The sequence below is a fragment of the Protobothrops mucrosquamatus genome, unplaced genomic scaffold (assembly GCF_001527695.2).
Source record: "Protobothrops mucrosquamatus isolate PMUCROS unplaced genomic scaffold, P.Mucros_1.0 scaffold1251, whole genome shotgun sequence".
In the NCBI taxonomy this organism is placed as follows: domain Eukaryota; kingdom Metazoa; phylum Chordata; class Lepidosauria; order Squamata; family Viperidae; genus Protobothrops; species Protobothrops mucrosquamatus.
Genome location: NW_015387457.1, coordinates 251,227 through 275,716, shown reverse-complemented (window position 1 = coordinate 275,716; position 24,490 = coordinate 251,227). Strand labels below are relative to the sequence as shown.

The 24,490-nt window shown below is 37.7% G+C and overlaps 2 protein-coding genes across 3 annotated transcripts in view; one reads left to right on the top strand and one right to left on the bottom strand.

The window, feature by feature from the left end:
* PLS1 (plastin 1) overlaps positions 1-3,476 on the bottom strand; it is a gene marked incomplete at its 3' end in the record, with an annotated part of 45,313 nt that extends 41,837 nt beyond the window's left edge. Inside the window, 1 exon segment of one of the 2 annotated variants that reach the window (XM_015821096.1) lies at positions 3,364-3,476. 2 annotated transcript variants of the gene reach the window in all.
* A 363-nt stretch (positions 3,477-3,839) lies between these two features.
* ATR (ATR serine/threonine kinase) overlaps positions 3,840-24,490 on the top strand; it is a 55,009-nt gene continuing 34,358 nt past the window's right edge. Inside the window, exons 1-15 of the mRNA XM_015821099.1 lie at positions 3,840-3,898; positions 5,493-5,584; positions 6,764-6,917; positions 7,405-8,212; positions 8,591-8,784; positions 10,752-10,940; positions 11,372-11,595; positions 12,223-12,375; positions 13,815-14,013; positions 15,242-15,498; positions 18,397-18,587; positions 18,679-18,779; positions 19,030-19,106; positions 21,058-21,149; positions 22,774-22,944. Coding sequence (XP_015676585.1) covers positions 3,840-3,898; positions 5,493-5,584; positions 6,764-6,917; positions 7,405-8,212; positions 8,591-8,784; positions 10,752-10,940; positions 11,372-11,595; positions 12,223-12,375; positions 13,815-14,013; positions 15,242-15,498; positions 18,397-18,587; positions 18,679-18,779; positions 19,030-19,106; positions 21,058-21,149; positions 22,774-22,944 — 2,961 coding nt within the window. The remainder of the gene's footprint in view (positions 3,899-5,492; positions 5,585-6,763; positions 6,918-7,404; positions 8,213-8,590; positions 8,785-10,751; positions 10,941-11,371; positions 11,596-12,222; positions 12,376-13,814; positions 14,014-15,241; positions 15,499-18,396; positions 18,588-18,678; positions 18,780-19,029; positions 19,107-21,057; positions 21,150-22,773; positions 22,945-24,490) is intronic.

Below are 24,490 nucleotides of genomic sequence, written 5' to 3'. Positions count from 1 at the left end.
GGATATGTTTCTCTTAAAAATAAAAATTAAAAGTTACAGGCATCTAAAAGAGAGGCACTATTTATTGTCTTATTTTTTATATGTATATAAACACAACTATATAATAATGTTTTTTTATTGAAATGATCATGTAGCTTTGCTGTTTATAGTGTGAAATGTCATATTGAGTGGAGACATTTTGATAAGATATTCTCCCATCTTCTCTCTCTCTCTTATCTACCTACCAACCCACCCACCTACCTACCTATATATAATATGTACATAAAAATTGCAAGACAATGCAAAGAAAAAGAAAAATAATTCATACTGAAAATCTCTGATCAGAAGGAAGAACAAATTTTCTCTAAAAGAAGTGTTGAATTCTTAGAGTTAGAGAGAAAAAAGTAATAAAGAATTTTGGAGAGGCAGAAAATTATTAACTGTGTTGTTAATATAAAACAGGATCCTTTATTACATTCCTATGGAAGGATACATGTTCAAATTCCAGCTTCAATACATAAAAATTCAATGCTATCCTAGAATACAGACCTCAAATTGTTTTGAGATTCAACAGCATTTGGAGTCACAATGTTGTATCAAAAATATTTGCAACAATATCTTGGCAAATTCTAGAAATAGATACATATTTAATCTCTTTAGAAAACAATAGGGGGATTTTTAGTTCCTGGGCTGTACTAGGATTAGATTACTACATGAATTTTTTATTCTCCTCCATTCCTATCTATTGTAATGAGCAAGAAAGATCCTAAAGTTATACATAAAAAGTAAAACTAATGTCATGTTTCATAGTCTAGGGTTGTTCCAAATTTTCCATATACCACTGATACACCTCTAATCTTTAAAGTAAGGCAAGAAAGAATAAATTGGAATTTACTGATCTATGCATATTTTATAGTTTACTGTGAATGAAGAGACGGTTGCCATTTTCAGCAGCAATTCTAAAGACTATTATCAAAAATAAGTCCTCAATTTACAGGACTTGTATATTTCTGAATTATGCTTATTTAGAACTGCTTGTTTATCCATCTTATTTCAAAGGAAGTGCTAAAATATTGCCTTTATTTCAATCCTGAACAGTTTCCTTCATAAGATATATGTTTACTGTCAGAAATATAATTTGCTTTCATACTCAAATGCATTCTTGGTACCCTACCCTTGAAAAGGAAAAAAAACATATTTCATTCTTTTTTAATTATCCTGTCTAAAGCTTATACAATTGCACTTTGCACCCTTATAAGAGTAAGAATAACGACACTGTAAATTGCTCTTTTGTGACATTGAGATTCTTGGAAACACACCTTGTGCTGGAGGAAATAGTTATGAATGGCAAGCTTGTTTTGTTATTTAACCAAAGGTTCACTTATCTTAAAGGGTCTATTTACACAGAAGCCTTGGGTGTGACAGTTAAGAATTCTAAAGTAAAACTCCCGCAAGTAGCATGACAAAGCCTACAAAGCGATTAAAGCTGTCTAAAGCAAACCGTCCATTTGAAGAACAGCCTCTCTTATAAATAAAATGAAATAAAAAATCGGTGCTAACCGCCCTACTGCCCCTGAAAGAAAGGTACTTGTCATACAGCAAGGATCCGGACTCACCTGCTTGCTGCAGCCACTTCGTAGCTGGATTTCGTCGCAGCTCCACTTTCTGGACTAAGCTTTCCAAAGTACTATACTGGAGAACACCTGCAGCCAGCCGCCGGTCCCTCCCTCGTATCGCCATTGACTGACAGCTATAGAACCCAGTCCCTTCGTCTTCCCGGCAGTAGGAGGCGGGTTTATAGCACAAACATCGCCGTTACAAAGGACTCGGGGGGGGGGGGAGCTGCTGGGATCAAATTCCAGCCGCAATTATTCCCATGAAAACGAAACTAATTAAATTGCATGGTTGTTCTGAGCTGGTGACGGGTCTGATGAGTTTCTGACGAGTGGTTTTTACCTGGTTGATTTATTGCGCAAAAAGTAATGTGATTTTAAAAGTTTTCCAGAGATTGAGACTCCCTATCTTAGAACAACTTCCCCCAATTCGATGACCCCAAGGTATTACAGTTCCTACAATCTCCAACAATCATAGACAGAGGCTATCGTGCCTGGGGATTTGGAAACTGATCCTTCAACCTAATTGAATAGATCTTAAGGGAATGTAGTTAGAATGCGAGCTGAGCTGACTACACTAATTCCTTGTACAAATTCATTTTGGTTTAGTTAAAAAAACAAGTGTTCACATTTCACTACATCATATAATTTGACTTTGGTTTGGTTACTGCACGAATCCAACCATTATGGTTTGTAAACTTGGTATTGTAACTTTATGTGCAAAATTGTGATTCACTCATTACACCATGAGTAAACAAATGAGCATTATGTGAATTAAGCCCATAAAATTTATTGATGTGTAGATAATTTTCATTGGAATTTATTTAATCATTTTCTTAATCATATTAAGTTCTTGGATGGGAATTTCTGGAAGCTGGTTTCAAATTCCAGTTTGCAATAATTAGAAATGGTAGTTCTCGAAGTTCAAACAGTGAAAATACTGATCAATAACATTCTGTGCTTGACTAAAGCACTATGTTGAACTAAGATAAAGTAGCAGTACAAGCAATCTCATTAATAACACTGCGTGGCTAAGTCTGTTGTGGCAACAGTAATTCAGATGGTCAGTTCCATCCCATTTGACCATTAAAGACTCTCAGATAAGCCTGCAATTTCAGATTATGATGAATTCTGGAGATAATAACAGTAATAATAATTTATTACTTTTATGTTGCACTCAACTAATAATGACTGTGAGATGTTCAGCCATGGGGGTCCCTTATGATTATGGTAAGCGTTTGTTCTTGGTCCTGTATAAAACACTATCCACTACAAAAGAAGGAATAAACTGACACTGAAGTCATTTACAAGTAGTACTCGACTTACAAGAGTTCATTTAGTGACCATTCAAAGTTACGACGACACTGAAAACATTGACTTATGACCATTTTTCACTTATGACTGTTGCAACATCCCTAAGGGTCACGTAATTTACATTATGCTTGACAACTGAATCACATAACAGTTGCAGTGTCATGGAGTCATATGATCTCCTTTTGCGACCTTCTGACAAGTAAAGTCAATGGGGAAACCAGATTCACTTAACAACCTTGTTACTAATTTAAGAACTGCAGTGATTTACTTAACAAATGTGGTGAGAAAAGTTGTAAAATGGGGCAAAACTCACTTAACAGCATAAATTTTGGGCTCAGTTGTGGTCCTAAGTTGAGGACTCCCTGTATTCATCCCTGCTATCTAAACATGCTTCGTGGGGGAACTGCAGTCAAAAAGCATAATCCAGTCAACCACTAATCCAGTCATAGCTCCTTACCAGTATTCTTAGCACTTGAGCATACTTGTCTTTTCAGTTCTGATATTATTAAAGAGGATCCTGTCTGTCCAATTTTGTTAGTAGAATTGCATGCAATCCTTTTATGTATATGACTAGGCTGCTAGGAAACAGCACAAGTTTGAAGTGTCGGAAGTCGTTTACAGTGACGTATTTCTGCATGGACACATATGACAATTGTATAGAGACAACTGGGAATAATTTGAAAAAAAGCTACTGCATCACTCGTGCAAACTTACAAAATATACAACATATAAGAATCAGGAAATAAACTCCGCCGAGCTCAGCCCAAGTAGAACTCAAGTTTCAAAAGTCAAGCGCTGTGTATTACAGCGGGTTGTTGATAGGAAATTTGGCTCAAACGAGCCACCGTCCTTAAGTTTCCTGCCGGCTAGGAAAAGGGGTGGAGACAGCGAAAGGTCGAAACGGAGCTGGCGGGAGAGTCGGGAGAATCAAGGATGGCTGACCAGGGGCTCGAAATGGCTTCCGTGATTCCAGCCCTCCGGGAATTGGGCAGGTATGTGAGTCCGAAACCAAAGTGCTTCACCCTTTTGCTGCTTGCCTTCAGGCTCGTACTGGCTTCTTTCTGAATCGCTGTATTTACTGTACGTAATCAAGTTTTCCTCCCAGGAGCTCGAGATGCTCCGTTTCACCATTGTCTTTCCCGGGTCGTGTGGAACGGCAATTCAGAGACACGGCTGGCAAAAGTGGGGAGGGGAAGGTAGCTGTTAGAATTGTAGATCCAAAAAAGTTTGCTCTTGTTATTTCTTAGCCTTTAGAAAAACTTCAAAATTAGCACATTTTATTCTGCTATTTTAATTAATTGGAATTGAATTTATTAATTACTATACCTTTGCTTTTATTACACAATAAGTATACTTTACAGCTTATGTTCACTCTTCTCTCACTTATTTCATTTCCCTTAATGAGCAAAGAATGATAAATATGGCACTACCCAATTTGCTGGGATTTAGTACATTGGAGGTCCCTGATACATTAGGGAATCTAGACCCTGATGATGATTAGAAGACTGGAGGCTAAAACATTCGAAAAACGGTTGTGGGAATTGGGTATATCTAATGAAAAGAAGGATTGGGGGTGACATGATAGTGTTCCAATATCTAAGGGGCTGCCACAAAAAAGAGGAGGTCAACCTATTCTCCAAAGCACCAGAAGGCAGGGCAAAAAGCAATGGATAGAAACTAATCAAAGAAAGAAGCAACCTGGAACTAAGGATACATTTTCTGACAGTTAACAAGTAATCAATGGAACAACTTGTCCCCAGTGTTCTAACACTGGAGGTTTTTAAGAAGAGATTGGACAACCATTTCTTTGAAATGGTATAGGATTTCCTGCTTGAGCAGCGGATTGGACTAGAACACCTCCAAGGTCCCTTCCAATTCTTATTCTGGTATTCAGTTGGGGGTGGATTTTTGAGGGTCCCCAGCCTAGGAAAGTATGTTATATGAGGGATAAATATATGGCTAGAGAATCTTATACTTAAAACATTTTAGTATAAATTTTATAGTTTAGAGGCCATTAAAACGTGAATAAAGTGCTATTCTCAATTGGGGAGCACATATACATAGAGACCAGAAAAAATTGAAATGCACAATCTAATACACTAACAATTCTAATTGTATGTAAGTTCTCATTCATGAAATCACTGATAATGGAAGGATACTTCACATTGGTAGATTGGTTTCATCTCTGATTGAATAACATGCTTTTGATGTTTCACAGCCTACTTAAGATTTTGATACCCTGAGCAAATTGATACCCTGAACAAATTTAGAAAATTCATTTTCTAAAAATAGAGCTTCTTTCCCTAAGAGACTTTAAGCAAAATTATAAAGTACCGGTACTTGAAATTCAGCATTTTAATAACTGCTATGTGAAAATGTTTTTAAATAGTTCATGTTGTACCTTTATTTGTTTACCAGATGTGCAAAGAACTTTACAGTACACGGTTGTGTGTATGTGTGTGTGTTAATTATATATATTACTATTCTGGTCTGTGACCATAATAAATACTGGATTTGATTTTATGTATTTCAGTATCAAAGGTAGCTCTCTTGATAAAATAACTTTTAAATACATCTTTATTTCAGTGCTACACCAGAAGAATATAATACCGTGGTACAGAAGCCAAGACAAATACTCTGTCAGTTCATTGATCGAATTCTTGTAGATGTGGATGTTGGTAAGTAAAGTTAGTAAATAGCCTAGATTTAAACTCAAACTATATGTGATTTCTGTTACATGTTATTCCAACTCTAAATAATGGTCCTGGACAAAATCTCTAACATTAAACAGTCTTATTATTGAGTAATAATACCACAGAGGGAAAGGAGTAGGTACAAATATTCTTTGTTGCTAAATGAAATATTAACTGTCACCTTGGTAGAAATAATTCTTAGATGGGGATTGATTAAAATATAAATCATTTTTGGTTAGTCTAGTTATGCTTTGTTGGGACATTGCAGTTTGAAAGAAGCCCTCCCTACAGGTAGTCCTTATTTAATGATCGTTCTTTCAGTGACTGTTTGAAATTACATTGTCACTGAACGAAGGGATTTATGATCCATGCTGGGAGTTACAACCATTGCAGTTCCTCCATAGTCACATGATTGTGATATGGGCACTTTGCAACTTATCTCCACATGATTGGTTACCAAGCACCCCGTGATCATGTGATCTCCATTTGTAATATTCCCTGCCAGCTTTCCTAGAAAGCCATTGAGGAAGCTAGCAAAGAAGGTTGCAAGCTACTGCTGCCTATCAAGAGAACTCTCTCTAGTTTGGGGACTGGCTGAAAAAAGTCTGTCCTGAAATTCACACAGGATTTTGTCATGGACTGTTTGCAGCATGGGGCATTTGCAGCCAGCTCCCAGAGACAAGAGCCCACTTTAGAGCAAAATGGCTTCCTGCCAGAGGAATTCAACCCTAGAAGGATTCAGCTGTGTGCGGGGCTTCCAGTAGGCAATTCTTTTGGTCTATCCACTTAGCAACCTGGGAGATTGCTTAACAACCACAACTTCAGGTGCCAGTTATTGACTGAAACAGTCACATGATATCTCACTTAATAACCACTTCATGCAGTGACCAAAATTTCTGGTCTCAATTGTGATTGTAAGTCAAGGACTACCTGTATTTTATTTTCCTGTATGACTTCTTTTAGGAAGAAAGAGGAAAGGAAGCTGTAGACCATACATGAGAAGCAAAACATTTAACTTCAAGGAATCCATTTTCAATTTGTAAAATTGAAAACCAAACTTCCTAAAAGAAATCATACTTGTTATAGAGATCCAAGAAATGCTGCATTTTTCTTGAAATAGGAAATAGGTTTTGAACTCCTGTTTAGATTATGCTATCTTTTTAGTGGCTCTGGAACTTATGAAGAAGACTGACTCTCAGCCAAGTTCTGTAATGTTGCTTGACTTTATTCTCCATATCATGAAATCATCTCCACTTGTGTTTGTAAATGGAACTGGAGTTGATCAGCAAAATGACACAGATTCCAGCTGTATTGGTGAGTTTATTGAAATATATCTATTGGATCTATAATTCAACCAATTATAGCCGATTGAAATATGAATTATATATTTTTATATCAGGCCATAAATCAACAAAAATTTAGCTGAAAAAAGGCTCTCTTCTTTAATGTCATGTATACTCTGAAATGATTGATATCCTTCTAAAATCTCAAGTTAAATGTATTTAATAAAAATTAACATCCAAGTTTGCACAAATGTAGGGAAATAGCACAATTAATTGAGTTACCAGATATGATCTGCAAAAATCCAAAGAATCAATAGGTAGCAGCAAGACGATTTAAAAAGACGCTCTCTTACTCTTGGATTTTTTTTTCGGGTTTAGTCAGGATTAATTATAATACTAGTATTACAAAAGAAAAAAGAAAAGAAATCTTAAGTCGTTAACCTAATATCGTTCTGAAAACTCTTAACGACGATCAGGTTTGACGGTGTAAAATGTACTCTTGTAATCATTACACTAAACAAGAAATGAGACGGAAAAGTTTCAGTTTTTGACACAGAACAAATTGGAGGTAACAAAAGAACTGCTGTATCTTCTTCAAGATCTGATTTCAATCCATGAAAAAAATATAGAGATGATTTTGACATGGCCTGTGACTGTGAGCAGATTTTCTTGCAATTCCACTGCAAATCTGGGCAATTTAAGTTCTATCCAGCTACAGTTAAATGGAATGAATAACGTAGAATGCTTGGAAATAACTTCAATAAGGATTCTTACTCGTATAGTTTCTTACATGTATTTCAAACCACAAGATATTATCCTTTTTGGAATAGGTTGCTCCCTTTTGGACTATGGTAGCCCTAAAGTTAAAATTTTGAGTATGGCATTTTTAACAGAACTCCTAGAGCTTGGAGGACTTCCAGAAGATCTAGCCAATAATTTCTTCTCATTTCTATTTGGAATTTTGCAATCCATTCCTATAATGGATTCTGCAAAGCTGGAATTATATGAAGAACCACTCTTAATATTAGTGAGAACTTTATTTCCTTTTCAAATTCATTCCCATGAGACTTTTGAACCTATTTATCTAAACATACTACTAGAAAAACTTCATGCATTGTTTGAAGCTGATGCGCTCAGGTTTCTCCAGTGTATGAAGATAAAAGAAGTATTATGTCACATACTACAGTATTTCTTGATGTATGTACCAGCTGGATATGAATCTGCTGTTCTGGTTAGAAAAACTTATATTAACAACATTTGCAGATTTTTCATCTCAGCAATTGGATGCCAGATAGAACAAGAGGTAAGTGTTATTAAAATGTTAACAAAGGTTTGGCACAAAATGTTAAACAGATTAAGAGAAAATTATTTTGAGGAAATTACTGGATTTAGTGTTAACCAGGCTAATGCCATCAGGTTTTGTATCAGTAGCTTCTGTTTTCTATACTGACACAAGAAAGAATAACTTACATTTTAGTGGTCTAAATTCATGAGTTTACACTGTAACCTCAGTATAGGATACTGATTTAGTGGAATTTATAATTGATTGGTATGTATTTAGCTTAAAAAATTAAAATGAATAAATCTGTTTGCATACATAATACTGTAATTACAAGGAAGTATATATGAGATTTTTATGACCTTTATCCTGTTTAAATATGAATTTTATGAAGATGTTATATAGTATAATTTCTTCTTTTTGACTCAGTATCTGCTGAGTCCAGCCTATGTAGTGTTGAAGTCTGTGACAGCAGAAATCATCCAGGAACTGCAGTGTAGGTGTTTTCCAGAGACTTCTGATACTGATGGAGGAAGTAGTAGCAGTAGTGATGATGTTCCACAAAAAAGGCTTCGTTTATGTCTATCCTTAAAACATCCTAAAAAGTTGCCAGCACCACCAGAGTAAGTAAATGGTAGCATTTAAGAACCAATCTTATTTTCAGATCTATTTTGAATGTGCTTTTTGTGTCTCAGGACACTATCAAATGCTTGCTGAAGTTAAGATATACACTATACTGTATGTTGTGGCTCCGTCCGGTGGGTCCCTCTCATCAGAGGAGGAAGGCTCTGAACATGAAGGAGAGGAGATGGCCAGGCCTCCCTCTCCAGGCCCTTCCCCTCTGGTGCGGCCTTCCGACAGCGAGGAGTTTGGCCAGGAGCCCGGTGTTTCTGGGATTGGCCAGGAGCCCGGTGTTTCTGGGATTGGCCAGGAGCCCAGTGCTTCTGGGATTGGCCAGGAGCCCGGTGCTTCTGGGATCAGCCAGGAGCCAGGTGTATCGGACGCCAACGAGGATACGTCTTGGCTGGATCCACGCCAGCGTCGGAAGGACAAGCGTGCGCAGCAGCGGACACGCCGTGCCAGATAGTTCAGCTGAGTCACTGGGCCACACCCCACTGGCTATATAAGCAAGGGGTGACCGTACACTTAAAAGCACTGCCTGTTAAAAACGACCTATAAGACAACGTTCGTGAGACCGTTCAATAGTTGGATTTATCTCTGTTTGCTGTGTCTTATCAGTAAAGGCTTGGCAGGCAGCTACGCAGTTGCTGCCAAGAAATTCATTTGTCTTTGTCTGTGCCGAGCAGTTTTTCAGGCCTCGGCTGACTGGTTGGGGGGTGTGGGTCGGACGGGGGACAGAACACTGTATTCCAATGGTCAAGTAAACTGATGACTCTACTAAAAGAAAGATAAAGTTGCTTTGGCATGAGCTGTTCTTGATAAACCTATGCTATTTCATTACAACTAATGTATTTGGTTTTAAATACTCACAAACTGCTTAATAATCTTAATATTTCTGTAAAATTTATTTTGTATTAACTTTAAAAGAAATATATTTCATACTTTTAAAGTACCTTTGTCATTATACTTCAGTTTCTTATTCTAGAGCTCTTGAAAAATAACTAATATCACTTTAAAATTAACTTGGATCATCTAAATCCATATTCTAATACTGATAATAATTCAGGATTTTTGGACTTCGCTAATGCATCTGGGTAAAACTGTTTAATTAAGAAAGGTTTTATTTGTACATAAAATCCACATTCCAGCTGCAGGAGCTCAGATGAGATTTCACTGGTCGTACTTTGATTTAAAGTATTAGCATCTATAATTGTCCTTGGAGATCCAGTTCGTTGTGGTTAAGACATCAGGCTAAAAATCATAAAACATGAATTCTAGTTCTACATGAGGTACAAAGCAAGCTAAATGACATTGGATCAACCATTCTCTCTTAGCCCTGGAAAGAAGGTTTCTGAAAAAGCTTGCCAAGAAAACTGCAGGGACTTTTCTTGTTGTCGCCAGGGGTCAAAAACTGATTCAAAGGAAGCATTAAAATAAAAATCCTTAGCTGCCCCAAAACATAAAAAAGGTTTACTTGCTATTTTAAAATTTATTATCTATAAAATGAATTTGTCAAAAACACAGGTCAAAATTTTATCTCTGTCCCAACTGTTTCTTAACATACCCTGAAGCTTTTACTGTAAGAAATACAATAGCTTGGCTAAAAATGGAACCAAGCTCCTATCATGATTTCCGAGGAGTCACATAATAACTTTCCAATTCTGCCTGCAGTTTATTTTATCACAAGTATTCCATAAAGAAACAAAAATCTAAATATACTTAAAGGTAAACCTAAAAATCTGGACAATTAAAGCCACAATTCTTATATATATTATAGCATAAGATAAGGTCTGATATCTATTTTGTCTGATGTCTATTTTGTTTCCTTAAATGTGTTTCTCTCAAAATGAAAGATTTAAAACAGTCTTCATCTAGTTTTACTATTACCAGATATTTTATTTCACTTTTAGTTTTATAGTAAACTTACTATAAAATGCTCTAAAATGGTATCCAAAATGTTGATTCAAAGGCCCCACACCCTGAACATGAAAATGAAGAGCAAGTTGTGGAATTTGATATGCCAGAAGGCAGACTCTCTGCTGTCACTTTTGGAACAAGACAGTCTTCCGGTGGAAGTTCTGCAGAGTGTAGAAGGAATTGCTTTAATAGCTCAACTGGCTGCAATGTGTACAATCCATTCTAGAGAACACTTCAACAGGTAAAAGAATTAAAGTTGTCAGTTTCTGCTTTATTTGACCTTTACAAAAACTTCTGAAGATATTTCTGAAATTGTTTTTGTAAATACCCACATGCCATTGCTTCAGTTAAACTTTAAAAAAAAAAAGCACCGAGTTATAATGGCAACTGTCTTACCAACTAGGGGCTCTCTAGAAACTTGCCCACTGCTTATATTACTAGGCCAACATTTCATTTTGCAAATAAGCATGATGTGGTAGTGGTCTTCGTTCTATGGTGTCAAGAAATGTATAACTTGACAGAAATAGTTTTTTTAAAGCTCTTGATGAACTGTAGAATAATTGAGTTGTTTGCCGAGTTAAGCAGTTTTTGATCTCCATTTCTGAAAAATAAAAAATTTAAAATATTATTCAAACTCTTTCAGTTACCAGTTTTATTTTTTTTTCTTAACAGAGTAGATCATCAAGTTACTCATTTGTGTAATTTATATAGTCATGAAAATGGTAATGCTTCAGAATCAAGAGAACATATACAGTTAATATGGATTTCTTCAGAATTTATCATGAGAGCAATTAGAGTTTGTTGGAAGCTTCTGGATCCTGCTTCACAAATAACTGACCTGGAGCCAATGATTCAAAAAGTGGTGAAAATAATTGATGCCTTACTTTATATGCAAGGTGAGATATCTTTTTAAAAGGTTAAAAAGCAAAAATAGCCATATTGATGGTGAAAATAAGGCAGCTTACTGGAGCTGCTTTTGCAACATATTTTCATTGTATTGAATTTCCAAGAACATGAAGCAAATTTAAAAAGAAAAAGGACTGCTAAGAGGAAAATGTAAGGACGTGTTCAAGCCATGTCTGTATCAAGTCTTGGATGGAATATTGGAAAGTACATATTAGGTTATACTGGAGGCATTATGGCAAATTATAGTGCCTGCCCATTAGGCCACAGAAAATGGAAATGGCAAACCACTTCCATATTGCTATAGTGATGCCAGAAACCCCTCCATTCATGTATTCAACTAATCACCAGAAGTCAAACTTGACTTGAAGGAGACTTTACCTTAATTCTGTCAGTAGCTTGCCATTGGAGCATAGCATTAATTCAGTACCTGATAAAATCCAATTTACATATACTCAGAATTTTAAATATTGACTATTTTTTGTCAATATAAATCTTACCACAAAAATATAGCCTTCCCATAAAGTAAAATGACTTGATGCTGTTCTTTTGTTAATGCATTTAACTCTTGCAACTTATCTCAGTAAAAATGTGTGTACATTTCTTCTACCACCTAAAAGTTAAATTCCAGTTTAATGATGAGGTGTTTGACAACTTGTTTGGAATACTGTCTTTGCCATGGATTTCCAGCCATTCAGATGACTTTCCATCCATGCTTCCTGGTCTTAATTTGGATCTTTTGGCCTTGAGTCAACATCTGGCAAGTCATTTTAGTAAGTAAACAATTCTTATCATATCTGAAATTTAGTTTATTTTTCATTTTTTTATTGTTCAGTCTAAGTGTTTCTTTAGTGTCTTAAGAGTGGATTTTTACAAGCTGCTTTTATTTAATCTAAATATTTCTTAAATGTTTTGCTCTCAAGACTCCTTCCCACTTTTTAAAAAATATGGTGGACCCCAAAAGAGCTTTTGGTTATATGAATTATACTGATAATTACTTTATTAAATATTAAAATCAATGTATTCATTGAATTTTTATTGAATCATGTCAAAAATAATAATATTAAATCCATTGGCTATTAACAAATAGTTTTCTTGGAAAAAAACGCTATATTTTGTAACAAATAAAAATATTAAAATATTTGATTTTTTCCCCTAAATTTAGCAAATAATTTTGACTTCTCAGACCCCTAAGAAAATATTGGGAGACCTGTAGGAGTACTTGGACCACATTTAAGAAACACTAGTCTAAATAATTCTTTACCTGTCACTTAGAAGATATGAATGTTTTTAGGTAACCCTTTTAAATACAGTATTTCAAAGTCAGGATGCCACAAATAAGGCCTGATCTTGGATCAACATAAGCTGTGGATCAACATAGCTGTGGATCAACATAACCTGTGAAAGATAGAGATGTAATCTAAACCAGGAGTCCCCAACCTTTCTGGGTTGGTGACCTGTGGCAGGGGGCATGGAGGTGCCTTTATGTGTGTGAGTACGTGCATGCGCAAATGGGGCCATCATGTGCGTGACGCAAACATGCCAGCGCAATGCTTGGGTGACACTAGCACCTGTGCAATGCTGCGATGCTAGTGCAAGTGAGGATGTTGCGCTTGCAGTGACGATAGCGCTGGCATGATGCCACGATGCTAGTGCGAAGGGTGCGCTTGTGGCTACACTAGTGCCCACCTGACCCGGCATTGCTAGCAGCCACATGATGCCACAATGCCAGCTTGAGTGGGGGGTGCACTTGTGGCAGTGCTAGTGCTCACCCGATGCTCACAGCATTGCTAGTGCCCGCATGATCCCGTGACGCTAACGCGAGTGGGGGGTTCGAGCATGCATGTGCACTGGCCAACAGCCCACAGCCCGGTAGTGGGCCACGGACACAGGTTGGTGACCCCTCATCTAAACAACCAAAAGTTTATGCTGTTCAATAAATTAAATATTTAGAAATATTTTGAAAATATTTTTTCTAGTATGAATGCAGAATTAAAAGACCATAGAATTGCAGAAGGTACATTGGTATAATATTTCATTTGGCTATATGTATAGTTTAAACTAATACCATATTCTTAAAACATTAGCTATAATGTTTACAGATCTCTAATAATATGTTGTGGTGGTCCTTAATTTTCAGTGATTCAGAGGACAGAGTATGTTTGCAACAATCAGCATTAAATTCATTGATTTTCTTTATCTTTCCCTTTAGCACCTGAAATTCGTTCAAATTGTGTGTTTCTTCTTTCTCTGCTTCCAAAGAGATTCCATCTGAATTGGAGGAAATCTGTGTATCAGCATGCACTTCAGAGTCCCCATGAAGCTGTCAGAACTAGTTGTATTAAAGGCTTTCCTATTTTGCTCCACCAATTAGGCATAGAAGTCTGCGCCACGTTGCCCACGTATCTTTTGTATGTACTATTTGATAATTTCAAATAAACTTGTGGTGAATGTCTTGGTAAATACAATAGGATATGATGAAAGTAGTAGCAGAAGAATGGCCATATCACAGGTGCCTTTTGAAGACATGCAATTTTAATCTTACTGTGAGGGCTAATCTTTAATCTTACTGTGAGGCCTCTAAGCCTCTTGCCTATATTTCTTGTTCAGGGCAAGATGATATTCCTATTTAGATTTACTATGGAATGTATATAACATTTTGAGAAAATATTTCTGAGAAATCATGCTTGACAGATTTGCATTGACTTCTGATAGCATAGCATAGCTGATTCTCTATTTTTTGATGGTAATTTGCTTTGAGTTATGGGTAAAAATACCAAGTCAATTTCTGTTCTCCAATACTTTTGGTAGCTATGAGAAGAGAAGTTTTCTCTCGTCTTTTCTCATAAAAGCTAGATAAGTTACAGTATTTTTTTACTTAATTATTTATCAATTTGTTTATTATTTTGATTTTGAAAAGGAAATATAAAAAAGGGATTTTAAAAAATGAATCTTCCAAGCAATTTTCTAAGGGAAGGATTCTGCAGGCTCAAGAAACTGAAGAGCAAGGATTTGTTAAAATTCAAAATGCAGCATGTACTGTATGTGTGACATGCATGTTTTTAAGAAAATGATAAACATTGCTACATATATGCATTTGTATTGGCAGACAAACCTACCTGAGGCCTGTAATTGCTGCTTCTGTCACACACAAAAGCCAGGAACTGTATAATCTAACTAAGAATCTATAACTATTGCTGTTTAAACAAATAAAAGTACACAAACCAACACTAGACTAAGAAGTCTCTGAACTACTGGTTCTCAACCTTTTCTTCATCACAGACCCCCTTTAAATACCTTTTGTGGCCACAGACCATGGCCATAGACCACCAAGATTCAAGATTTAAAATACAACATTTTTTCAAGCCTTCACGGACCCACTGTGACATTGCACCCTCCCAGGGGTCTGAGGAACACAAGTTGAGAACCACTGTTCTAAACCAATGTTTAATATATTTGAAGGCTATTAGTTTTCTAGTTCAGATGTTTCAGGAAACTCAGGTTGAGGAAAAAGGGAGCAAAAGCACTGCATAATAGTTGTACATATTCTGATTAACAAGTTAGGTTTAATCATTTGAAAACTGTGACATACAGTCATACAGAAAATTACAATTGAAACTTGTTTTATTTTTATTCCAGAGATCACATACAGGATGAATCTTTACTAGTTCAGAAGGCTTATGCTGGTATCATTGGAGATCTAGCTTGCTGTCTTTCTGGCAGCTTTAATTTAAGGCCACCCTCAGCTGAGTTTGATAACCAGTTGAAAATTAATTATATCCTCTGTAGCAGATTTATTGTTACTTCTCAAGGGGAAAAGCATACAGTGAAAGCTGATGTGTTTAAACCTTTCTTATACCTTCTTGAAAACAATATACCTAGCCCAGTAAAGCTTGGTAAGTTACTTAAAACATACTTTTAATGTTATTTCATGCATACTTCCTTCTTTAATAAGCAAGCATTTATAGAATGGGAGAGGTCCTATTTAGTACTATAATCAGCCATGTTTGCTGTACAGTACCTCACTCCATCACCCCACCCAGTCTTTTGTACTCCTTCAGTAATAATCATTCTGTGGGCATGGAACATTCCTTGATAGGCTATGTTTGGGGTATGTTTGAGTTTATACTTACAGCTTTTTTTCTATGTTTATTTCTGGAAACCCTGAATTTTTCCCAGGCATCCTAATACTTGCACCCTTTTGCAGCATCCTTGTTTTGGCTAACACAGAACTTCCGCGTGTCTGAGGTGTTGCTCAATAATAGAACATATTTTGCTTTCAAGATGCCCCAACTTCATGCCCTAGAGCAGTGATGGTGAACCTTTTAGAGACCGAGTGCCCAAACCACAACCCAAAACTCACTTATTTATCGCAAAGTACCAGAGCTGCATCAGCATTGTGCCCTCAGGGGGGGCATGGGAGCGTGGCCCACTGGGTGAGCATGGCTGGGGTGGGCATGGCCACTCAATGTTGCTCATGGGAGGGACGCCTGTGGGGGCAGGGTTGGGGGAGATCCAGGGGATCTCTGGCGGGTGGGACAGTGGGCAGGAGGCCCAGCATAGATGGGGGAAGGCACGCAATCCTAGCTGGGACTGGGGGACCATGGTGCTGATGGGAATCCAGCTTTCCCTGATCGGGGTGGCCTTTGACTTGGTGGGTTTGGGCGTGCTCTACCACCTATACTTGAGCTTGCTAGCTGGCCGCTTCGCCTCCTTTGCGCTGGGTGGGGCTGCTGCTCCGGGCAACAGTGGCGACCTAATGGACCTGCACAAGCTGCTGGCAGTGGCAGTGCGCGTGCCCACAGAGAGGGCTCTGAGTGCCGCCTCTTGCACGCGTGCCATAGGTTTGCCACCACTGCCCTAGAGCACAAAAGGCAAAACAGCCTGAAATCTGGGACTGTAAGGGTTTCCCCCCCCACTTCCTTTTCCTGTAGGGTGGATTTCTTTTATAAAAATAAAAATTATTCAAAATTGGTAACTGTTTCTAAATCTTAGATACTTACCTATGTGTCTATACTTGTTATGTATATCAGAGTTCCCCAACCATTCCGGCTTTGTAGACCGATGGGGGGGGAGAGGAAAGGGGTGGTTCCGTGCGAGCGGCCAGCAAGCACATCCACATGTATGCAGGTTATGCAAGTGGGGATGTGTGTGAATGCTCGCCTGTCTCTTCCGCGGCCTGGTTCCAAACAGCTCACAGCCCAGTAAGGGGCTGTGGTTCAGGGGTTGGGGAGCCTTGATGTATGTAATTCTAAGGAATCTTGTCTACAGTTTCTATGAGTTTCATTTTTTTTCCCTCTCCCTCCTCCCTCTTTTTTAACAGCTGAATTGCTTACATCAGTTTAAATTACAAAATTTAGTTAGCCCTGTTTTTCACTGCTTTCCCAAGTTTAGAGGAAAGTCTTCAGCCTGAGTTCTAGCCAATCTTTAACCACCCAAGAATTTTGACTAGTTTTGTGACTGACTGACTTGTTTGGATCTTTCAGCCAACTGCTTGTTGCCTTTTTTCTAGAGAGCCAATGTGGCATAGCAATTAAAGTATTAGGGTAGGGAGACCCAGGTTTTACTCTTCCCTTAGGTACATAAGCCAACAGAGTAATTAATCTTGGTCCAAGCACTCCCTCTCAGTTCTAATCAGTGCAGTTGACTGATAAACAAAACCCTTGTTGCATCATATATTGATTACTGCACTGTAAGAACTAAGTGAGGGCAGTGCAAAACAAGTGAACATGCAATCATGTGGGACAAATGCTAAGGAAAGCAACTGTTTGCTTCCTTCATATGCTGCTGCAAAGACTTCGGCATTTCTGAATTTCTTAGTTTTTGTTACCAACTGGCTGCTGCTTACCACTTAGCTTTTGGCTGCTTGTACACCTGATTCTATGCCACTTTTTCCATCTCACCAGTTGCACACTACACTGAGGCAAATTATCCTGCTCTTTTCCTCCTGTTTCACGTGCAACCTTCTCTCCAATTCAAAAATGCAAACTCTCCTCTCAACCCAGATCGCCGCACCCAGGTGCAGAAGAACCTCTTTTTATAGTTGGAATAGAACTGTGTTAAAATCTTAGTGGAGGGAAGAAAAGAGAACTAAAGGACTCCTAGGAGACTGTCTTTCCACAGTGTGGCAAAAGTGTTATCATGTTTGTTACCTGCAAGAATTTCCCATTTATTCTTCTGTACCAAAAGGCTGGTAGAAATGGTTATTTGCAAAATGTGATGCGTGGAAGGTTTCTGCTTTGAAAAATGAGCCTTTGCCAATTCAGATCAGCAATCTCCATAGTAATACTGAGGCCTCCAAAATTAGTTTTTAGCAGCACAGGAGATTATGGCCGCCGTTCAATACAGTCAATGCAGTGGTGGTAGGAAAAACAAAAGACTGCCTCCCATGTTTCAAGGATGAAATTTCATTGCCTGCCTCTTCCCCCCTCTCCCGCAAGGATGATCTGTGGTGCTGCTCTTTATGTATAGATTTAGTTGCAGAAAATAAAAGGGGCAGTATGTCTTTCCCTCCAAACATAACACAGGGAGAAGTAGGTGGGTTTCATACTGCATATAGACTCTGGGAATTTCTGGACAAAAATAAACAAGATGATATGATATTATCAGTTTAACATTTAATGTTATGAATATATTATCTGGATTTGGAGACCTAAATCTTAAGGAATAAATTGTAGGTTAATCTGATAAACAGAAATGAATTTTATCTAATCCTTCATGAATAATATTTTGTTTAAAAGTGATATTGAAACAATGGAATGTGCTTCCATTTCTCTTTTATATCATATTTTTAGATTTAATAAAGAACATTCCTTTACTGTGCAAACATCTGGACTTCAGAAATGATAAATTGAATGTAAAAACTGTTGTTGGAGCTTTCTTAAAGCTGTTGGAAGATCCAGATAAAGATGTAAGAGTATCCTTTAGTAGTCACATCAAATATATATTAAATGCTTCAGACTCTGAGGAAGAATTCATCAAAGAGGTGAATTTATTGCGTGTTTAGAAATAGCAAAGCACAATTTTAAATTGCATTTGCACCAATAACTATAATACTTTTTTATTTTCCACTTCAGCTGTTTGTTTCCAGAATGAAAGAGGCTTATACAAATGCAAAAATGTCAAGAAATAATGAGCTGAAAGATACACTGATTCTCACTACAGGAGATATTGGAAGGTGATGCTTCTTAATAGATTTATTTTCTGCATCTATAAATATTTCACCTGAAGAAGACCTTACATGGAAAATGGTTAATTATTGATAGTATTTACTGAATAAAAGCAATCTCACTTCAGTTGCTGAGAAAATAAACTGTTTAGTTATTATATTTGTTTATGAAGAAGTTAGTATATTGTGTTTTCCCATGTATTATCTTGTATGTTAATATTACATTTCCTTAATATTGATTACTGTTATCCTCTATTAGGTCAGCAACAGGAGATTTGGTACGCTTTGCGCTGTTACACCTACTGCATTGCTTATTATCCAAGTCAGCATCAGTGGGTCCTAGTCGTATATGTCTTTAGTCTTACGACCGAAGACGGTTCAGACATTTTGACGTCCGAAAAAAGTCAGTCATGTTCTTTGGGTAGACAGTCCACTCTTAACGGTTTTAAACACGTTCGTACCACCCCGGTTCCTACCGACGTTGGAAAAGACGGTCGACGAGGAAACTAAAACGACCACCCTTCAACCGTCTCTTGCTTGCAAATGGTGATCACATGATCATGGGACGCTACAATTTTTATAAGCGAACAGTAGCCATTACTTATTTCCCCACATTTTCTCATAGATTATTAATATTTATCAGTGGATACAGAAAAGGGGCAATTGGGCTTTCTCTTGACACACTTGCTGCTACAGGTAGTTTTCATTTGGCAATTACAATTGGGACTGGAATTTTCATTGTAAGTCATTGAGGGCTTGTACGTTAAGATGGCCCCCATTTTGTGACATATTTTGGCAGTCATTAAGCAAATCACTGTAGCCGTTAAGCAAAGCATGTGATTCCCCATGGATCTTTTTTTGTGTCACATGATCATAGGATGCTTCAACTAGTTGTAAAATGCTAGCTCGTTGCCAAGCGCCCAAATTTTGATCATGTGACTCCTGGGTGGTGCAACAGTTGTAAGCACAAATACAGATTGTAATTCACCTTCTCCAAGGCTGTGGAGCTTTGAACTGTATTTGAACAAATGGTCATAAGTCGAGCACTACCTGTATTAAACTTGACAGGTATGAACATTAAAATGGCAAATGTGGCTCCGTGTAAGCAAGTGTGCATAGCAGGTCCTAACTTTCCCATTCATTTATTTGTGTGTTTTGAGCTAGTGATAACTGACTAAGTATGTAAGGGATTTTCAGCTATGATAGATTGCCTAGTGGTATGTTGGGCCACTATATAGCTGCAAAAAAAGAATAAATAAATAAAAAGGGAATAGCATTACCAAACATGGAATACTAAATATAATGTTCACTTATGCCAAGATATTAAGAGCTGAAAAAGGTAGAGAAAAGGGGAACTAAAAATACTGTATGAAGTCGCTCAAAACACTCCTTTCTTTTAGTTTGAAAAAAAAACCGAAGTAGGACAATGTCATCATGTGGAGTAAAACTAAGTGTGATATAGAGATGGAATTATTTTCTAACCTTCATAATAAAACCTGGGGTCATTAATTGAAGCTCATTTGTGTAAGTTTTAGAATGCAAAGCAATGCTGCCTTGGGATATGATAGCTATCTTTTAGAAGGCTTAAATGAGAGAATTATGGGGGGATATACAATTTCAATTTCAATTTATTTGATTTATATACCGCCCTTCTCCCTTGTGGGACTCAGGGCGGTGAACAGGCACATTAATAAAACAGCGATACCATAATATTTAAAAATATTAAAAACTAATTAAATTATTTGTCCTGTCCTAAAACCCACTATAATAATATAAAATTATACCCAATTTAAAATTTTAGAATTTCGGATTTATGCCATACCGGCCTCTTGGAACAGATAGGTCTTTAGGGCTCGGCGGAAGAGGCGTATGTCCCCCATTGTACGGAGGTCAGGGGGCAGCTCATTCCATAGAGTAGGAGCTGCCACAGAGAAGGCTCTCCCCCTGGGGGTCACCAGCCGGCATTGTCCGGCCGACGGCACCCTGAGGAGGCCTAATCTGTGGGAGCGGACTGGTCGAAGGGAGGTATGTGGCAGAAGGCGGTCCTGCAGATAACCTGGTCCACTGCCATGGAGCGCTCTAAAGTGGTCACCAGCACCTTGAAGCGCACCCGGAAGGCCACAGGCAACCAGTGCAGCCCGCGCAGGAGAGGTGTCACATGGGTGCTCCTAGGAGCCCCAAAAATCCCCTGCGCAGCCGCATTCTGGATCAACTGGAGCCTCCGGATGCTCCCCAAGGGGAGCCCCATGTAGAGGGCGTTGCAATAGTCTAGGCGCGAGATGANCAGGATCAGCATATACAGAAATCAGAATGCTGGCTTCTGCCAAGTCTGTAAAACTGCAGGCTTTTTTCAGTCAGTACAAGAAACCCATCTGTCAGGTGAGAATTGCCAAAATTTGTGCAAGCATGGTGGGGCCAAGGATGGCTGCAACCTTTTCTGCCAGCTGCTCCTTTGATTTTGCTGGTGGGAAGTTGGCAGAGAAACTTGCAAATGGTGATCACATGATCATGGGACACTACAATTTTTATAAGCGAACAGTAGCCATTACTTATTTCCCCACATTTTCTCATAGATTATTAATATTTATCAGTGGATATAGAAAAGGGGCAATTGGGCTTTCTCTTGACACACTTGCTGCTACAGGTAGTTTTCAATTGGCAATTACAATTGGGACTGGAATTTTCATTGTAAGTCATTGGGGGGTTGTACGTTAAGATGGCCCCCATTTTGTGACATATTTTTGCAGTCATTAAGCAAATCACTGTAGCCATTAAGCAAAACATGTGATTCCCCATGGATCTTTTTTTGTGTCACATGATCATAGGATGCTTCAACTAGTTGTAAAATGCTAGCTCGTTGCCAAGCGCCCACATTTTGATCATGTGACTCCTGGGTGGTGCAACAGTTGTAAGCACAAATACAGATTGTAATTCACCTTCTCCAAGGCTGTGGAGCTTTGAACTGTATTTGAACAAATGGTCATAAGTCGAGCACTACCTGTATTAAACTTGACAGGTATGAACATTAAAATGGCAAATGTGGCTCCGTGTAAGCAAGTGTGCATAGCGGGTCCTAACTTTCTCATTCATTTATTTGTGTGTTTTGAGCTAGTGATAACTGACTAAGTATGTAAGGGATTTTCAGCTATGATAGATTGCCTAGCGGTATGTTGGGCCACTATATAGCTGCAAAAAAGAATAAATAAATAAAAAGGGAATAGCATTACCAAACATGGAATACTAAATATAATGTTCACTTATGCCAAGATATTAAGAGCTGAAAAAGGTAGAGAAAAGGGGAACTAAAAATACTGTATGAAGTCGCTCAAAACACTCCTTTCTTTTAGTTTGAAAAAAAAACCAAGTAGGACAATGTCATCATGTGGAGTAAAACTAAGTGTGATATAGAGATGGAATTATTTTCTAACCTTCATAATAAAACCTGGGGTCATTAATTGAAGCTCATTTGTGTAAGTTTTAGAATGCAAAGCAATGCTGCCCTGGGATATGATTGCTATCTTTCATAAGGCTTAAATGAGAGTTAGAATTATGGGAGGATATACAGTAATTGCTTCAAGTATCTGATATAACTTCTATGGAGCAAGAATGGGTGGGTGCTATTTTTTTCATATCTGCTTGTAAGCTTCTGATTTGTACATGGGTGGCCATTGTGGAAGCAAAATATCTATGTACATATTTACTTGGTTCAGAAGAAGCTCTTACATTTTTATTGTTGGCAGAATTATGCTTACTCTCATTCAAAACAATAAACAGTATTAAATTCAAGTATGTTAAACACTTTGTTTGCTTATACCATCACTGCTGGGTTTGGGGTGGGGGGTGTTAAAAGCACATTGTTTTGATTGGGACAAGACTTGTTGTCTGCAAAAGCTAAGAAATGGTTCTAAAATTGGTGGAATAATATGTTGATGTATCATTCTTAACTAAGAATGCTGGTTTTCAATTGACTGGAATAAGAATAAATGCATTTCTCATGACTTAGTTTTTAGCGGAATCTCTACACTCCACTCAGATGGCCCTGCTTGCAAACATTCCCCAGCAAAGCAGTGAAATGCAGAAGCAAGAGATTGTTCATCAAAGAGACATGGTGCTGGACATGTTATCTGAAATTGCTAATGTTTTCGATTTTCCAGATCTCAATCATTTTCTTAGTGTAAGTGACAATTTAAGATTTATTGAGTTTCTATATTTGTTCATCTTGGGGAAAAAATAAGCTAGTGAAATTCCAGAATTGGGATTCTTGTATTCTTTTCTGTTAGGCATTCTAATTCAGGCCAAGTTTTCCCTGTGGCCTTCTCCTTTGACCTCTTTCCAGATCTATTCAGGGAAGCTTTTGCTTGAAAGTACATATTCTTTCAGTTGTAGCTTATGTTCCTTGAAAAGTTCAAACATCACTGGAAGGTGGTTTTTTTGGTGGTGTTTTTTTTTGTAGAAAAGAAGTTCTTAAAGTCAAATAAAGAGGCTCACCTGGAGACTAAGTTTCTCATGAGAAGCAGCTACAAGTTATGTGTAGCTGTCCAGGGAATAGATAGGGCGAGCAGAAGAAATGCCCAAGAAGGAGGGTAAACTTTCACCTGCCTTAATCTCACTTTGCTTAAAGCCCTCTCTTCAGTGTCTTGACTCACTTCTGGAATTTAAGGCAGGATGAAAACAATTATGGAAATAAGAAACCAGGAAGTCAGGGACATACTTAGTTCACCGCATTTATATTTAGCATTTTTATTTCTTAAACACTTATATATAAGTCTTGTTTATTTTTTTCTATAATAACAGTCTTCTGAGGTAGGTTGGCCTGATTGGACAACTAGCCCAAACTCATTCAGTGAGCTTCCATGACTCAGGATGGATTAGAACCTCAATCTCCTTGCCCTTGTACACTGTGTTAACTACTACACCTCATCTATTTCTTTTTGTGAATAGAATGGACTGGAATAGAATAGATTGGAATAGGAATGGAATAGGAATATAATAATGATGATGATGATGATGATGATGATGATGATGATGATGATGATGATGATGATGATAAAGTTTGAAGGGACCTCGGAGGTCATCTAGTCCAACCTCCTGCTCAGGCAGGAAACCCTATACCATTTCGGACAAATGGCTGTCCAGTTTCTTAAAAACTTCCAGTGTTGGTGCATTCACCGCTTCTGGAGGCAGGTTGTTCCACTGGTTAATTGTTCTAACTGTCAGGAAGTTTCTTCTTAGTTCTAGGTTGCTTCTCTCTTTGGTTAGTTTCCATCCATTGCTTCTTATCCTGCCTTCAGGCGCTTTGGAGAATAGCTTGATTCCCTCTTCTTTGTGGCAGCCCCTGAGATATTGGAACACTGCTATCATGTCCCCCCCTCGTCCTTCTCTTCGTTAAACTAGACATACCCAATTCCAGCAACCGTTCCTTATATGTTTTAGCCTCCAGTCCCCTAATCATCTTTGTTGCTCTTCTCTGTACTCTTTCTAGAGTCTCAACATCTTTTTTACATCTATTAATTATTGATTAATCATCATATATCAAATATATAAAACTAATATAAATATACAAATAGATACAAAGAAAACAATAGGACATGTTCATAGTAAGTTTCTTTTTCTGTCAGTAATGAGCATCCACATGCTTTTATAGTTTGTCATGGCAAATACAGGAAGCTCTACTCCTTTCTCATTAAGTGAACATTAACCTGCAATATCCCTAATCATAA